This window comes from Rhamphochromis longiceps, linkage group LG18 (genome assembly GCF_057381845.1).
Source record: "Rhamphochromis longiceps isolate RC_006_pf linkage group LG18, R_longiceps_female_GT1.1, whole genome shotgun sequence".
NCBI classification, from domain to species: domain Eukaryota; kingdom Metazoa; phylum Chordata; class Actinopteri; order Cichliformes; family Cichlidae; genus Rhamphochromis; species Rhamphochromis longiceps.
Window position 1 is genome coordinate 735,367 of NC_140574.1, and position 17,077 is coordinate 752,443.

Consider the following 17,077-nt stretch of genomic DNA (forward strand, 5'->3'; position numbering starts at 1 on the left):
AGGCTTTGTCCGTGCCCATGCTTCTTCCTCCAGAGTGATGAAGGTGAGCTCAGGTCTTTCCTGAACGTTCAGCAGACAGCTGATTACTTCCTGTACTCAAAGACCTCGTCTGCTTTCTATTATCTTTTATTATCAAACAGATTTTTGCACTCAACTGCCGACCAATCAGAGAGCAGCTTCACACAAACAAAACAGCAGAAAAAAAAAAAAAAGAGTTTTATTCACAAGTTTCGGTGTTTGACCTTCAAACCCCGAAGAGCACCTGAACGCAGCACCGCCTCTGAGGCTCAAAGTTGCTCAGAGACTGGGATCATGTGACTCCTCGGGACAAGCGGGAGACGGCCTGAGAGTGGATGATGCTGTGGTGCGTTCAGGTTTAGTCAGTTTGTTAGACTCCAGGTGTTTCTCTTGTGAGGCTGTGAACAAAAGGCTGAACATCTGGAAGAACACAGGTGACGTCACATCTGGTCCACAGTTGCTTCATGTTTCAGCTCCGGCCGGCTCACCATTGTACAGAAGGTCCCTGAAGGCACCGCGGCCGTGTAACTGGGTCAGAACCCAGACAGGAAGTTACTGTTCAACTTACTGATCTGTGGGTCCTGGTTCCTGGACGTCAGGTCCAGTTTTTCCTTCCTGCTGGTGATTGTTTTTGTGTGTTTCAAACCAAATCTTTACGCCTCACTCTCAGGGTGTCGGTGCCGCGGCCCTGCCCAGTGTTCTAAGGAGAAGGGGCGTGGCAGTTAGTAGAACGCGATCGACAACGTTTCTAATCGCGCCAATCCAAAATCCGTTTTTAAAAAAAAAAAATTCAGTAAATGAAACTCGTCAATACACAGTTTGTCCAGCAGGGCGGCTCCACTGGCACCATCTACAGTGGGTGGAGTCGAGCGTGACATCACTCAATGAAACTGCTGACAAACTGATATCAGACCATGTAAATCAGTTGAGCTCTTAACGTTAGCACGGAGCTCATGGTACATTTTTAACTGACGCCCTCTGTGTCCCGTTTCTGTTACCATGGAAACGAAGGACATCGTGTTAGGAAAGCAGTGGCTGTAAGAAACGGCGAGGCGGCGAGCAGCTGAAACATGAGAAGCAGCTGCTTCGTCCTTTGACCCTGCACAGAAACACTGGAGCAGAGGACGCGGAGACGTTTCCCTGGAGACAAACACCGATGAAAAACAGACAAGTTAGAAAGAGCCCGCTATGCTACGCTCCCCGACGAGCGTGCTCTACGCCGACAGGTCCCCGTTGTCGAAGCGTTCCTGGTCGTAAACCTCAGCGACCACCTTCCTGCCGCCGAACCAGCGGTGGTTCAGCGCCTGGATGGCTCTGTTCATCTCGGCAGCTTCTGAGAACTCCACAAAGATCTTGACGATGACTTCGGCGTCGTCCTCCTCTCCCTGACGCTCCTGATAGATAATGACTCGCTTCACCTGGCCGAACTTCCCGCACTCCTCGGTGACCTCGCCCTCCAGGTCGTCGTCGATGTCATCGGGCCCGACCATGTTCCTCAAAACCATGACGGTGGACTGAAAGGAGATACGACAGGTCACGACCACCAGAACCAACGATTCGCCATTAGGGGTGGGCGGGACTGAAGCGTACCTCCTGCTTGCGCAGCAGCTTCCTCATCACCATGTGTCGGGCGCTGCTGCCGCTGATGCTCATGTGCTCCTGGTCGCTCAGCGGCTCCATGGCGCCGTCCTGCTGCACCTCCTGCTGACGCTCCTCCTCCTCTTTCTTCTTTGGATCAGCACCAAAGGAAACCGTCTGTGTTGGGGGCGTGGCCAGCACAGGGTTCACCAAGCCCACCTGAGGCACACCAGGTCTCACTGGGGTCACACCTGAAACAGGAAGCAGGAAGTGTTACCTGTTGGAGCACCTTTTATTGGTTAGCATCTTTGGATGAGCCTGGCTTCAAAATAAAGAGAGGTGAGACGTGTGGGCGGAGAAGACTGCCCCAAACTCAAGATGTGATGTCATGTGGGTGGAGCCTGTGTGTGTGTGTTGACAGGGCTCAGGTGTTCCTACCTGTGATGACACCTGGAGCCTGGTGGGCCATGACAGCCTGAGGGAGGCCTCCGAGCTGCTGGGACAGGAGCGCCGGTCCGGCCAGCGCTCCGAGCACCGATGCTCCCACCGCCTCCTGAACGCACCACAGAACATAATCAGTACAGCTGTCTCAAACACTACAATCCTGTACTACAGGAAACACTACATACCACTGCTTCTGTGCACATACAGGCAGAAAAACTACCGCACTGCATCTACTACACTTCTTAGAGCATGTTCCTGTGCCTTGTCTCTGGGGGGGCGGAGCTCCCTGAGTTACCTGAGCTGTGATCTTTGCGGTGGCGACGGCAGCAGCCATGGCGGCGGCAGTGGGCAGTCCACCAGACGTTGTTGGTGTGAGAAGGGGCATGGGTGGCGTCACGGCTTTTCCCACGCGCAGGTACTGACCACCCAGGTCGAACAGGTTCATGGAGGCGACGGCGTCCTGGGCCGACTGAGCCTTCTCATACTCTGCACGCAGGAAATGAGCAGACCGCCGTCAGAAGTCCCGCCTACATCACACAGAGCCCCACCCTGAACAGAGCTGTCTGTCAGCTGACAGGGAGCCCAGGTGTTCAGGTGTCACACCTGGGCTCCCCGTCAGCTGACAGGGCTAACTGAGCCTAACAAACCCTTAAAATGAAGTCGACCCGTCAGGCTGAGTTGCTATGGAAACAGATTGGTGAATCCAAACATGAGAACCGCAAGGGGGTGGGTCACTGACCCTGGGTGCACCTGAGAGGGTCCACACCCCTCTGCGTCTTCCCTGTTAAAGCTTTCACGCCGCGGCGGAGCCGATCGGCCGCTCACCGATGAAGCCGTAGCCTTTGTGCCGGCCCGTGGTCGGCTCGCGGGCCAGCATGCACGACTTGATCTTTCCAAAGGCCTCGAACACACTCTTGATGTCATCGTCGGAGAGGTCGGGGTGCACTGACGCCACGTAGATCCTGTTGAAGGCACGCGCTTCCTCCGCCAGCTGGTCGATGATTGGCTGAGCCTGGCCGATGTTGCTGGGCCTCCCGACCTGCGAGACAGCGAGAAGGGAAACTCAAAACCCGGCTCAGAGTCAGAGGAGGCGGGGCTTCATCATCAGCTGGACTCACCTTGATGTTCCGTCCTCCGAGGACAACTGAGTTCATCTGCTCCAGTGCAAGCTGCGCTGCTTCAGGCATCTCGTATTCCACGAAGGCGAAGCCCTGCAGGTGCCATGGCAACGGTTAGACCCGCCCACCTCAGAGTGTGGTGTGTGTGTTTTATATGAGTGTGTGTGTATGTGTGACCTTGTGCTTCATGGTCACAGAGTCCCAGGACATGTCGATGCTTTTGATTGGTCCAAAGGGGGCGAAGGCCTGCCTGATGGTGTCCTCTCCGAGTTCGTAGTAAATGGATCCAACGTACACGCGACACATGATGGCGAGCGCTCTCTGCCGCTGAGCCGCCACCTGAACAGACACACAGAAAGCAGAGAAGAAGAATCAGCCAGCAGCTCGCCGCTCAGCAAGGAGGCGCTGCACGCTGTTACTCACCGATTGCAGAGGAGACAGAGCGTCGCCCAAACCCATCGTCAGAGACGCCATCTGAGACACACATGAGAGAAAAGGTTCAGTGTGACGAAGCACAGGGGCGGAGCCAAGTCTGCACCCACTGCAGATGAAAAACACGAGTCAGCAGAAGTGTTCGTCAGAGCGGTGAGGCCAAGGGAGGTGAGAACCGGGGGCGGCCGTGGGCGGGGCTCAGTTTTGACCCATCGCAGCAGCCCATCGTTCTGTAACCACGTCACCAGACTTGTCGCGCTGACTTAAACGTCACAGACGCGCTGATGACGTGACGTTTGAGCGACGCGTGAAACCAATGGAGAGAAAGCGCGTGTTTGCTGACTCAGTGCAACACAACTGTCAGATTACACGTTTAACCTCCTCGGACCTGCGTCCACATGTGACGTCACATTTTGGGTTATTTAGACCAAAATACTCAACTTTGCTCTACATGGGCCTGATTTCCACCTACGAGGACGTTATGCTGCTACTGTTCTATCGACATTTTAAATGAAGATCCTCATATGTGGCTCTGATTTTTCTTAAAAACCAAAATAAGGTTAAAAAAAAAAATCTGGTAATTTGGGCCCCAATCAGCCCGAATATCAAAGAGAAATTAAAAATGCTGCCGTGGAAGAGTTCAGGTCTCAGGAGGTTAAATAAAGTTTAAATCAAGGTTTCATTTGCATCACGTTCCTCGCGTGTGTTTGATCTTTGTGAGTCTTTTTTTGCCTTTCTGTGAAAGTTTTGTATCAATAAAATATTTTCTGACACCATGACGGCTCCATGATGTGGTGAATCCAAAACTAATAATCAATATCAGACTCTCCTCAGTGGCTGCCCGATTAATGCTTCAGCTCACCTGGGTGAGCGGGTCTGACTCCCACCGTGTGACTGCTGTTACCTATGCTGATCCCTCTGACGCCCCGCCCCCTGAGTACACTTGTGAGGATACCTGCAGGTTGGTGATCTGCTGCTGCTGAGCCAGAGTCTGCTTGACGAGGACGCTCTTGATGCTCTGCTCCATTGCGTACTTCTTCGCCTGCACACAAACAGCCAATCACAGCTCGCCAGTCACAACAGCACGTGTGTGTGTGTGTGTGTGTGTGTGTGTGTGTGTGTGTGTGTGTGTGTGTGTGTTTGTTTATAGACCTTCTGCAGCGCCTCCGCCTGGTTGGGGGTGAGCGGTGGCAGCCCCAGCTTGGTGGTGGTGCTCTGTCCATTCTCCATGATGAGAGCCGGCCCTCCCTGTCAGAGATCAATACTGACTGATTAGCGATCAATCGCACAGATGATCAATCACAGCTGTTCTCTTCACGCTGTCAGAGGCTGCACCCATCCTAAACTTCACCCATACCCATCAGTCTGTGACATCACCTCAGACACAGCTGATGCCCCGCCTCCACTCACAGAGCTAAACAAACCTCCACTTAACGACTCTTCTTCTGCGTGGGTTTTTATTGTTTCCTTCATGCTGAACACAAACTTTATCATCATCGGTACGAGTGCAGCCACACAGGTGAGACCTTCACCTGCGCAGGTGAGGTCAGGCTGAACAGCCACAGAGACTCACACTCAGCTCCAACCACACCAGCAACCTGATTGACTGATGATCATGTTCTATTCAGAGTGCTGTAACAGGTGACCTGGATCAGCGTAGTGTACATCAAACAGTAGCAGTGGAAACAGAGGAGGAGGTCGTCGAGGCAACGGTGTACCTGCTGCTCGGTCTGTGGCGTTCTGTCAAATTCGGGGACCGCGGTGTAGGTTCGTGTGCCGCATTTTCCTCGTTTGTGGTTTTGATTTTTTTAGGACACTCAGTTCACCTGATCTCAGGTGAGCAGGTACGAACAGGTCTGCTACTCCAGGATCATCAGCATCTTTAGAATAACACACCTGTATCTTCATGTGTTCATTTCTAATGTGGAACTTCACCTGCGTACAGGTGATGATCAGTTCCCACAGTGATACACTCAGGTGAGAAGTGAACCACCTTCTCAGTACAGGTGAGCGAAACTACCACCGTGGACGGTAAGTTGGCACTTTAACCCTCCTAGGTTGTTAGCTTAGCATCAGCAGCTAGCAGAACCGTCCAGAACTTCCGTGCTAACAGTTAGCCTAGCTGAGCCGCGCGCACACCGTTGATCACAGAGAACCGATCAGCGGCTGATCGATTAATCGACCTCTGCGGTCGGTTCCGGTCAGTCTGTGGTGTCGAACCGATTGTGTTACGGAGCACGCGCCGAGGGTCCCTGCTGTTAGCATTAGCTTAGCTTCGTGTTTCCATCCAGGCACATTTCGGATCGTACCGCAGAAACGGCCGCCGCCATACAGCTGCTCCCGCGCTGCTCTCCCCGCTCTCCGCTCGCTTCGGTTCGGATGGTTCTGCGCTCGGAGTCCCCGCAGTCCGCACCGCGGCTCCGGCTGACGTCACTTCCTCTGACAGAAGAGTGTTTGAACAAACGACAACTTCAGGAGCTGAAGCCGGAAGCAGGACCAGTTTTTTCTCAGAACTTTATGGAGGAGACAAAATTATATTACAATGGAACGGCGTGTCAAATTAAACAACTAAGATACATATCAACATTAAAAGGAGAGAGAAGAAAAGGAAATAAAAAATAAATTAAAGAAAAAAAGAAAAGGAAAAAAGCGAGAGATACAGTGACACTGAATAATTAAACAAGGACATTAAATATAGTACAAACATTTACAGTTTTTAAAGCTTTTTTTGTTGTGAGAGGAGCAAATTGTATTCACATAGAGTTCAATTTCTTTCCTAAAAGTGAGAAAGTGAGGTTCCTTGCTTGAAAACTTACATTTATGGATATGGCATTTGGCGAGGATTAAAATCAGATTAATAAGGTAAAAAGCATTCGAGTCTTTCCTGCTAAAGTCAGTGTAACCAAATAACACATTTTGGTAAAAAAGCACAAAATTTGATAAGATGTTCTTAGAGATGAAAACAGCAATATCTTTCCACAAAATCTGCGTAGAGGTACGAGACCAGAGTAGATGTGAGCAGGTCTCTGGGGCGATCTTACAGAAGGAGCAAAGAGTATCTATATCCCTCTTATATTTTGAAGGAAGCATTTAACAGGGTAAAATCTATGAATTAGCTTAAATAAAATTTCCTTCCCTTTGTTAGTAAGGAGGAATTTTTGTGGCAAACACCAAACTTTTTTTCCCAGTCAATGTCCTTGACAAAATTAGACCAGAAAGAAATGGAAGGAGGAATGGAGACAAGTGGCTCTTGAAAAAGAGACCTAATCTTGGCATTCACACCTTTACAAGAGGAGAAACAAATCTGACCTAAAGGAGTCTCTCAGGACAGAGCGGGACAAGAACAGGAGTGGGGAGGCAGTGGTATTTCTAAACAACATGGACAGAGCAGACGGTATGGCATCAAAACCAATACAAAACTCCCTTGGGGATACTGGGATGTTATATCCGGATAGGAACTCTGAGTAATTGTATAATAAGCCTGCGTTATTGAATAGTTGACTTAGCAGAAGAATACCATTATTAAACCAGTTTTCAAAGAACAGCGACTTGTAAAGAGTGTTAGTTGTTCCAAATATAAAACCTTTGTGGAGAAAAGTTGTGTTTATAGATTAAGGACTATGCCAAAAGAGCTTGTTGATGAACGTTTGAGAGTTTCATTGGGATTTTCTGAATATTGTAGTTACAGAGAAGAATAAAGTCCAAGCTACCCAAATGTGAAAAGATATGATGAGAAATTAAGTTCCAGATGGAGTTTGGGTTTTTGAGATGTTTTTTAATCCAATTTATTTTGAAAGTGTAATTTAGGGAGCTGAAAGACCAACATCTAACTACAGAAGAGTGCCAGAGATGGATGACGGGTGATGATGATGGCGGAATACAAGAACACAACAATAAAAATAATAAAATTAAAATATTAGAAGTCCAAAATGTAATGTATTTTAATTTCCTTTGTGTTTTCAAGGTCTTTAACTGTGGCACTGTGTTTGTTGCAGAAGTGTTTAATATAGGCTTTGCAGTCTGTCCATCATTTTGTATGAATAGGAATTTTCCCCAAGAGCAGCAGAGGTCGGAGGAAGTAGGTAGTGAATTAAATCTTTCCCTTCAAAACAGACTTTAAGTTCGAGTTTTTGGTTTATTGGTCTGTCTGTAATAATAAACATCATTCTGAAAGAGTCTGGCATTTATACACATGGATACAACAGGTGACAAACAGCTTCAGTGTGGAAGTGACACAAACAACAAGAATAGTTCTCAAGCTTAAACCTCTCCAGTGTCCGTATGATGAAGTACTTTAAATGAAGCTCCACTAACTTTGTTGCTTAAGCAGAATTTCCCTCCATGAATTTGGCTCCATTTAAATTCTCCACATAAAGAAGTCCAACAGGATTGTGTAGGTTTGTTTATCTCTACACCACTCTCTCAAAGGTTTGTACATGTGAGTTGGTGCACTAAGTGTAATTCCCACATTGCCACATGGATAGACGGATCTAAAAATAGCCAGCTGGAATGTTAATGGACTGAATAATGTAATTAAGAAAAAGACCGTTTTAACATCACCCTAACCCTGGAACGGGCAAAAGTGCAGGGCTGTCGGTTCTGAGTCATAAAACTTTGTCTTAACTTCACTGAGGCAAAAGTAGATAAGGAGGGTAGATATAAACTAGTACGTGGACAATTATTAGATACACCAGTAATTTTATGTAATATTTATGCTCCCAATTCAGACACGCCTACGCTTTTCATCATTTATCACAGCTTCTTTTGGAATCGCACGGTGCACAAACAATAGTAGGCGCAGACTTCAACCAAATACTAGACTGAGACCAGGATTTCTCAAAAGTGGTAGGTGGCGTTTGAATGTGTCCTTACTGTTATTACTAAAATGATCAGGGATGACATCTAATTTTTAAGGAGACAAGAGGTTGAGAGGACACTACATTGGCTATGAAAGCGTATTTGAGAGGGAGGATCAGTTCCTTTGCTTCCTTTAAGAAGAAGACAGGCAATGAAAATATCACCACACTGGAGTCTGAGCCAAAAACCCTCGGGCACAAGGATAGGGCTATGCTAAATAAAACCAGTACTGCTAAACAGAAGTTGGACACACTGTGTAATAAAAAGGCAGGATGCGCTGTGCTTCGTACAAACCAGCCATCCTTTAAATGTCGCGTTTCTTTGGAAACATTTAGCTCTACCATCAAAGCTTTGATCACATTGTTACTTTGTTAAAGACGTCCTGTCCGCACCACCTCATACTCAGCATCACCAACTCGCCGTTTGACCATGAAGGCTCTTTTCCACTCGGCGAGTAACTTTGAGCCTGAAGTGTGTAGCGTTGCTCTCAGGTCCAGGACATACCAAGCCTCGCGTTTAGAGGGGCTTGGACCCTCCTCTCAGTTAGTGAAACGGTGCGCAGCAGCACTGCTTCCAGACATCGCGCTGCATAATCCACCAGATTACCAGCCAGGCCTACATGAAGACTGTACTCTCATATTCTTACAGCACGTCCCACCAGGGGGAGAACACTGCTCCCATCCTCACCTGGTTCCTCTGTGCACACACAGTTCAGTCTCGTTTACCTCCTCTGTGTGTGTTTACAGGAAGTGTGTGTGTTATTGATCACACGGAGCGGCGATTGGTGATCGATCAGTTTCTCTGACTTTATTTAAACATGTCAAACACATTTACACATTTATTCCATTATGAAACAGCATGCTAGCAACAACTAATCAATATCTCATCTCTGAGCAGCCTCCAGCAGCACGTTACCATGGTGATGATGAGTGATTTCATGGATGGAGCAGAACGCCGTCGATAGTCTCGGATCAATAAATACGCGATGTTCTACACAGGAAACGTTCTTTAGGTCTTCAGGTTCCACCCTGGCCCTGCTGAAGTTCATCAGGAGGCCTCAGAAGGCTCTCCGGCAGGAGGACAGAACCCGGAGGAACTTCTAGAAGGGCATTCCTCCGGAGATCTGCCGGGCCACCTGCTCGTCCGGGGTCTCCTCCCGCTCCGGCCTCCTCTCCTGGTTCCAGTCCTTCAGACCCTCGGGCAGCGTCGTGTCTTCGTCCTCGCCGCCGGTTCCTTCCACGAACTCCTCATAAGTCGACTTCTCAGCGAAGGGCCGTTTGCCGAGCAGCTCCACCATGTCGTTCTTATCCAGAACCTCCTTCTCCAGTAGCCGCTGCGCCACCTGCCAACGTCACAGAGGACAGGTGAGCACAGAATGATCACGGGCAGAAGCACGCAGGACCCTGCTCCGCAGAACTGAACCAGAACCGCCCAGAGCCTCGTGACTCAGTGGCTTTCTGAGGCACGTAGAACACAGCTGAGCCTACCTTCTCCACCTCGGCCTTCTTGTCGTTGAGGAGTTGCTGTGTTCTCTGGTACGCTTCGCTGATCAGGGTTCTGACCTCGGTATCGATGAGGCGGGCCGTGGCCTCGCTGTACGGCTTCTCCAGAACCATCTCGCCCTGGCGCGGCAGGTCGAAGGACACCTGGCCCACCTTCGGGTTCATCCCAAACTGAACGATCTGCAGGAGAACACAAGGAGGAGGTCAGACCGAGCAGAACCCCCACAGGAACAACTTCATTTCCAAAACCTGCACTAACAAAAACACGACTGGAGCTCATCAAAGAGCCAAAGCTTCGAGGTTCACGTCTCCCCCCGAACTCGGCTTTAAAGGTTCTCGTTCGAACGTCATCCTGAGACTTACAGTGAAGGCTAACACCTGCAACACCTCTCAGGTATCACACCTGCCTCACACAGCCTGAGGCTGTTAAGCCTCTGGAAATAGGTTGATTCTGTTCATTTGAAGGTATCGTCTTCATCGGGTGACTCCTTCAGTCTCAGCTGACTGCAGGTTGCAGTCTTATTGGACATCTGCACAAAGACCGACACCTGACGACCAATGGGCTGTCAGGTCAGTTTATGATCATTAATATGCAAACTGTCACGACCACTCATCAACAGCCACTGATCAATGTCCATGAGTGGCGTCCACAGAGAGCCGGGGAATGGCTGCAATCACAGCATTGTAGCATGGTGACAGGTTAGGCCCCCTCACACGTCATGTAAATGCCCATTGTTCCATCAGTGGTGCTGCAGTCAGGCGTTGTGCAGATGTCCTGTTTATAAGGTTGAAACCTGCATTCAGCTGAGACTGACGGAGTCACCTGATGATGATGAAACGTCCAGATGATTGAGCTTCAAGACTCTGGCTTACGGCTAAACTGTGGATCCAAATGCTGGCGACTCTTTCTCAGGTGTTTCTAAAGTTAAACCTGAGAGGCTCATTCTGATTCATGCACTCGGCCCAAACTACACAGAGCTTTAAGACTTCTGGAGGCGCCGTGGATCAGAGCTGCCGTGGATCAGAGCTGCCGTGGATCAGAGCTGCCGTGGATCAGAGCTCTCTGCTGCTGTGCTTTTAACATGAAAGCCCCAAACAGAGAAGCCCCTCAAAATAAACAGCTGATGAAGAAGAACGGTACTAATCACTCCGATGATGGCGTCGGCGGTGTGCAAAGAGAAAACACCCGTATTGACGGCTCACCTGGGCGTAGGCGCTTTGCGTCACCTTTCGCAGGTCGTCCTGAGCGCCCGTGGTGATCCGGCCGAAGAAGATCTCCTCCGAGACTCGGCCCCCCAGAGTCATGCACATGCGGTCCAGCAGCTGCTCCTTCGTGTACAGGTACTGCTCTTTGGGCAGGTACTGCGCGTAGCCCAGACCCTTCCCTCTGGGGATGATGGACACCTGTGCAGGTCACAACACAAACTGATGAGTCTGCACCAGCCCCCATTCAAATTTCACTCAATTGTGCAGCTACAGCACCGCGGCGATCGAGTCACCTTCAGCAGCGGATCGGCATGCTCCAGGAACCATCCGGCTACGGCGTGCCCGGCCTCATGATACGCCACCGTCTTCTTCTCCTCGGGCTGCAGGACCTGAGTCTTTTTCTCCAGGCCTTCAGACGGGAAGAGACGCTGTATGAAATCACCCTGCAGCCAACGCCACGCTCCAACATTCGAACTCTCGCACTCACCTCCGATGACCCTCTCGATGGCCTGCTCGAAGTGCTTCTGGCTGATAGCGTCTGAAAGGTGGCGAGCGGCAATCAGAGCCGCCTCGTTACAAATGTTGGCGATGTCGGCACCTGATTGGAGGAGAGCGGGGAGGACAAAGGTGTGTCTTGGACCAAGCAGGTGCACAAAGTCTGAAACGACATTCAGCAGCGCTTACCTGAAAATCCAGGTGTGAGGGCGGCCATCTTCCTGGCCAGAGAGTCTTTGTCCATGTCAGGCTCGAGCTTCAGAGGCCGCAGGTGGACTTTAAAGATGGACGCCCGACCTTTGATGTCAGGAGGGCCTTAGAGGAGAAGGATATCACCTGATTGTGACCTCACACGAGCTCATATGGAAGATGTACACGGCTCGCCTGGCGCTCTGACTCACCGATGTAGATCTGCCTGTCGAAGCGGCCGGGTCTCATCAGCGCCGGGTCCAGGATGTCGGGTCTGTTGGTTCCCGCCAGGACGACCACGTTGGTGGCGGTGTTGAAGCCTGCGGCGCAGAAAGCAGTGAGCTATCGCCATGTCTTCATCATTACAAAGCTGAGTTTAGCTCCACCCACCGTCCATCTCTACCAGCAGCTGGTTCAGCGTGTTCTCCTGCTCACTCTGACCGCCAAAGTTGCCCCGCCCCCTTTTGCGCCCCACAGCGTCGATCTCGTCAATGAAGAGGATGCAGGGGGCGTTCTTCCTCGCCATGACGAAGAGATCTCTCACCTGGGAAGGAAATGACATCAGCTCCAATGCCAGACTCCTCCCCCAACAGAGCCACGTGATTTTGAACACGTTGGCAAACAGGAAGTGAGGTAACCACAGTTAGTAAAACACACTCACCCTGGCGGGGCCGACGCCCACAAACATCTCCAGGAACTCGGAGCCGTTGACGGTGATGAAGGGCACGTTTGCCTCGCCCGCCGTTGCTTTGGCGAGAAGCGTTTTTCCAGTGCCAGGAGGACCGGTCAAGATGGCGCCCTGCTCACAGACATCAACATAAACGCCATCAGTGGTGACCCTACAGGCCCCGCCCACACCTCACAGTTTTATCTTTGGCTGAATGGTGGCACTGACCATCTGACCTGTGTCATAACCCCGCCCCCTTCGACTCTCACCTTGGGGATCTTGGCGCCGAGGTCCTGGTACTGTTTGGGGTTCTTCAGGAAGTTCACGAACTCCATGATCTCCAGCTTGGCCTCCTCGCAGCCCGCCACGTCTTTGAACTTCACGTCGATTTCGTCTTTCAGAATCTTCGCCGTTGTCTCGCTGACGCTGAACAGCCCGCCCATCCCCCGGCCAGGACGTCCCGCCCCTGCCGGTCCTCGCCGCAGCATGAAGAGTAGGAAGCCAATGATGAGCACGGTGGGGAGCATGCTCAGTAGGAACGTGCTGGAAGAGGGAGACAGGCGTGGTTAGAGGTGTAGGCCTGAGGTGGAGCTGAGGCCGGAGGTCGTGCTCGTACCCGTCGCTCTCGGTGGAGTAGACCACGGGCAGCCTGTTCTCGCCCTCGATGCCGAGCTCGTACTGCGCCGTCTCCAGGTTCCTCTCAAACGTGTCCACGCTGCCGATGTTGAACCAGACGTACTGCTGCGAGACACACACGAGAACCCGCTCAGAACCGAGCGCGGCGCCTAGAACGCTGCTCTGCAGACAGAAACACACTCACCCCGTCCGCCGGCGTCTTCCCCGCAGAGAAAACCACCTTCACGTAGCGCTTGTTCACCACCTCCAACCGATCCACCTGCCGAAGATGCACAGCAGCGGTCAGCTTCCTGTTTGTACATCATCAGGTCCAAACGTTTTAAACTTGGTTTGAGGAACCACTGTAACCAGCTTTGACCTGATTGGTTTTTCATGTCTGCGTGACAGAGTTCATTCAGGAAGTGGAGTTACGGGACAGTCACACCAGCGCCCCCTGGTGTTCCTGCCCCATTACTCCATGGGAACGTGCAACTATTCAAAAAATGGCTGCATTTCACCTGCCGCAGAGACACGACCACTTTACTTTCAGAGCGTCTGACGACATCATCGTGAACTAAGAGGCCCAGCGGCCGTCCTCACCACGCCTTTGGACAGGTAGTTGTTGACAAAGTCTTTCCAGGTGACCTCGCGTCCTCCGTCCCTCAGGAAGAAGTAGTAAGTGACGGTGGTCCAGAACGCCACCCCGCTCAGGAAGTACATCCGGAATTCCCTATCGTCCCAGGGCACCTCCCCCTGAAACAGACAACAGCTGAGACCAGAGCTCACTTACACCTGGACAGGTAAGAGGTGACAGGAGGAGAGAATGACCTTCTGCAGACGGCTGTACCAGTGTGACTCATCCTTACGACCTCCTCGCTTTCCCCCGCCGCTGCTGCCACCTGCTCCCCCCCCTCCTCCCGTTGACCTCCCCGATGCTCTCTGTGAGTTAGCGGGTTTGGATTCTGAGAAAAATAAAAATAAAAATCTGGGACTCAAACAGCAACAAACATCAAAACATCCACCTGACGGAGCGTCGGGTGAACAAGAACAGAGAGACATTCAGCAGGCAGACACCATCTCTACTTTTAAGATTCAAACTTTCCTTTTTGCTAAAGCATATAGTTAGGGTTACAGTAAAGGGCAGTAGAGGTCAGTCGAGGTCAGCAGAGAGCAGTAGAGGTCAGTAGATTTCAGTAGAGGTCAGTAAAGAGCAGGAGAGGTCAGTAGAGAGCAGTAGAGGTCAGTAAAGAGCAGTAGAGGTCAGTAGATTTCAGTAGAGGTCAGAGGTCAGTAGATTTCAGTAGAGGTCAGTAGATTTCAGTAGAGGTCAGGGGTCAGTAGAGAGCAGCAGAGGTCAGTAAAGAGCAGGAGAGGTCAGTAGAGAGCAGGAGAGGTCAGTAGAGAGCAGTAGAGGTCAGTAGATTTCAGTAGAAGTCAGGGGTCAGTAGAGAGCAGCAGAGGTCAGTAAAGAGCAGGAGAGGTCAGTAAAGAGCAGTAGAGGTCAGTAGAGAGCAGTAGAGGTCAGTAGAGAGCAGTAGAGAGCAGTAGAGGTCAGAGGTCAGTAGAGAGCCGTAGAGGTCAGTAGATTTCAGTAGAGGTCAGGGGTCAGTAGAGAGCAGTAGAGGTCAGTAGAGAGCAGTAGAGGTCAGAGGTCAGTAGAGAGCAGTAGAGGTCAGTAGAGGTCAGTAAAGAGCAGTAGAGAGCAGTAGAGGTCAGTAGATTTCAGTAGAGGTCAGGGGTCAGTAGAGAGCAGCAGAGGTCAGTAAAGAGCAGGAGAGGTCAGAGGTCAGTAGAGAGCAGTAGAGGTCAGTAGAGAGCAGTAGAGGTCAGTAAAGAGCAGTAGAGAGCAGTAGAGGTCAGTAGATTTCAGTAGAGGTCAGGGGTCAGTAGAGAGCAGCAGAGGTCAGTAAAGAGCAGGAGAGGTCAGTAAAGAGCAGTAGAGGTCAGTAGAGAGCAGGAGAGGTCAGTAGAGAGCAGTAGAGAGCAGGAGAGGTCAGTAGATTTCAGTAGAGGTCAGAGGTCAGTAGAGAGCAGTAGAGGTCAGTAGATTTCAGTAGAGGTCAGGGGTCAGTAGAGAGCAGAGGTCAGTAGAGAGCAGTAGAGGTCAGTAGAGAGCAGTAGAGGTCAGGGGTCAGTAGAGAGCAGAGGTCAGTAGAGAGCAGTAGAGGTCAGTAAAGAGCAGTAGAGGTCAGTAGAGAGCATTAAAGGTCAGTAGATTTCAGGTTTCTACCTTTGGCTGCAGCTTCAGCTTCGGAGTGTTTCTGCGTTTTCTGACTGTCTGGAAAATATTTCTCGAAACCTGAAGAAAGAAAGCAGATTGTACAGGAAGTGACATCACACACAGATGAGGGCATCACAGCTGATCTACCAGAGCCATTCCACTTCCTATTAAACTCAGCAGGGGGCGCTATAGAAACAGCTCAGTGATCACAACACCCCCGTAGAACAGGAAGGCCACACGAGGGCGGGTCTAAATTTGATTAGCCGGTACCTTTTGGAGGTTTAGAGCTCAGCCTCCTGTAGGCTCCCAGCAGGTCACTCAACAGGCTCCGCCCACTCTGCACCTGTGCTGTGGTTGAAGATGTTACCTGAGTGAACAGACAGGTCAGCAGATCAGAGTACATAGTGCTGAAGGCGCTGACATCATGGTTCGATCAGTCTGCCTGAAGTTTAACAGGAAGTTTGCAACCCCTTCTCTTCTGTATGTGGCGGCGTGGCGGTCTAACCTGCGTCACGTTTCACCAGTTTCAGGTAAAACAGCCTCAAACTGACACACCTGAGTTCACCTTTGTTTCTTTGGTGGACTCCAGGATGTTAATACATTCTGTTGGCTAACCTGACAAACATTTCCCGCTGCTTCTTTGCTGAGTGATGACCTCACAGCGAGCAGCATCTTTGACTACGCAGAGCTTTGCATGGAGGAAGAGAAGACTTCCTGTCAGCTGATTTTAATGACTGTTCAGAGAACATTACTTTGAAACACATCAAAAACACTCATCCTGCTTCAGGCTGCTGTTCCCAGGTATGACTCCATAAACAGCAGCTTCTGTAGCGACGAATCGGAGTGCCAAGCAGCTCCATTGGCTGCCTGTACACAACACAGGAAGTTAAAGCCAACACCTAATGAACGCCATCATAATCAGGTCTCCTGAGACACTACAGGTGTAGTAACCATGGTGACTGTGATGGAGCCCAAAGCTCTTTGGAGGCAGCTGATACTCCTCAGCTCAGAGTGTTCGTAGTCACCGCTTACATTGTTATGCGAATATTCACACAGTCACCTGATTGGTTAGTTGTGTGAGTCTGAGTTGCCGTAGGCGTTTTCTCAGTCTATGTCTCAGGCGGTTGTACCTGTGCAGGTGTTCTGCCTCGACTACTGTCCGCTTACAAAGATCCGAGGGATCCAGGACTATTCCCCATTGGTCAGGGGTTACTGATGTCATATCCTCTAACTTCTCCAGCATCAGTTACCATGGAGATGAAGAGATAAGAAGTGAACCGCCACTTTAACGCAGGTGTACATTGTACACCTGTCTGTAGCTGGTATCAGTGCACTTCCTGTTTGTTTATGGTAAGCTTGCAGCCAGCTGCCCCTGCGGGTCCCGCGGCCTTCGCGCAGCCTCAGCCCAGAGTTCGGCCTCCCGCTGGCTCTGGGCTCCGGACTGCGGGATTAGCCTCTTAGCATGTTAGCCCCGTCGTGCACCTACCAGCCTGGCCGGAGCTCCGGAGGGCGGCAGCAGGCGGAAAAGGCCGCGGCAGCCCGCCGACAGCCGCAGGTAGCGGTGAGCCATCCTTCGGCTCTCTCACGCTGATGCGAGCCGAGCTAAACGCGTTTCAAGTTCACCCCAGTTGCTCCGTGACAGCAACGCGCCGACATGTTTACCTGCAGCTCTTCTTCGTCTACTACCTTGTTGCTGACTCCGCCCTCTGGCGCCCCCTGCGGCCGCTAAGGAGCC

General features: G+C 50.9%; 2 protein-coding genes across 4 annotated transcripts; both read right to left on the bottom strand.

The window, feature by feature from the left end:
* Positions 1-160: 160 nt before the first annotated feature.
* Positions 161-6,054, bottom strand: puf60a (poly-U binding splicing factor a). Of its 2 annotated transcripts, none has more exons than XM_085388894.1 (11): positions 5,309-5,890; positions 4,743-4,838; positions 4,546-4,632; positions 3,582-3,632; positions 3,336-3,497; positions 3,159-3,251; positions 2,866-3,079; positions 2,336-2,526; positions 2,035-2,149; positions 1,609-1,847; positions 161-1,532 (listed from the first exon to the last, which is right to left on the bottom strand). In XM_085388894.1, exons 2-11 carry the CDS (start codon positions 4,818-4,820, stop codon positions 1,233-1,235), a joined length of 1,530 nt encoding a protein of 509 aa, XP_085245020.1. In that variant the 5' UTR covers positions 4,821-4,838; positions 5,309-5,890; the 3' UTR covers positions 161-1,232. The 2 variants fall into 2 exon arrangements, with proteins under 2 accessions (XP_085245020.1, XP_085245021.1); XM_085388895.1 differs by lacking the exon at positions 5,309-5,890 and adding an exon at positions 5,900-6,054 and having other exon boundaries at positions 164-1,532.
* A 3,174-nt stretch (positions 6,055-9,228) lies between these two features.
* On the bottom strand, positions 9,229-17,031 carry afg3l2 (AFG3-like AAA ATPase 2). 2 transcript variants are annotated; one of them, XM_085388845.1, is made up of 17 exons: positions 16,829-17,031; positions 15,613-15,709; positions 15,352-15,420; positions 13,950-14,083; positions 13,722-13,874; positions 13,327-13,401; positions 13,123-13,244; positions 12,776-13,049; positions 12,501-12,638; positions 12,230-12,383; positions 12,052-12,159; positions 11,840-11,965; positions 11,643-11,753; positions 11,449-11,564; positions 11,153-11,353; positions 9,935-10,129; positions 9,229-9,789 (listed from the first exon to the last, which is right to left on the bottom strand). In XM_085388845.1, exons 1-17 carry the CDS (start codon positions 16,910-16,912, stop codon positions 9,547-9,549), a joined length of 2,400 nt encoding a protein of 799 aa, XP_085244971.1. In that variant the 5' UTR covers positions 16,913-17,031; the 3' UTR covers positions 9,229-9,546. The 2 variants fall into 2 exon arrangements, with proteins under 2 accessions (XP_085244971.1, XP_085244970.1); XM_085388844.1 differs by having other exon boundaries at positions 13,123-13,247.
* Positions 17,032-17,077: the final 46 nt, after the last annotated feature.

What these genes read in the sequence shown, in the direction of transcription:
- afg3l2 (XM_085388844.1), bottom strand. Translation starts at nt 16,912, where the DNA reads ATGGCTCACCGCTACCTGCGGCTGTCGGCGGGCTGCCGCGGCCTTTTC. An exon ending in CGACAGGCAGATCTACATCG is followed by an intron (nt 11,966 to 12,051) that starts GTGAGTCAGAGC and finishes TTCTCCTCTAAG; the next exon opens with GCCCTCCTGACATCAAAGGT. An exon ending in ATGCCGATCCGCTGCTGAAG is followed by an intron (nt 11,354 to 11,448) that starts GTGACTCGATCG and finishes TGACCTGCACAG; the next exon opens with GTGTCCATCATCCCCAGAGG.
- puf60a (XM_085388895.1), bottom strand. Translation starts at nt 5,920, where the DNA reads ATGGCGGCGGCCGTTTCTGCG. An exon ending in AGCAGATCACCAACCTGCAG is followed by an intron (nt 3,633 to 4,545) that starts GTATCCTCACAA and finishes TGTGTGTCTCAG; the next exon opens with ATGGCGTCTCTGACGATGGG. An exon ending in CTCTGTCTCCTCTGCAATCG is followed by an intron (nt 3,498 to 3,581) that starts GTGAGTAACAGC and finishes GTGTCTGTTCAG; the next exon opens with GTGGCGGCTCAGCGGCAGAG.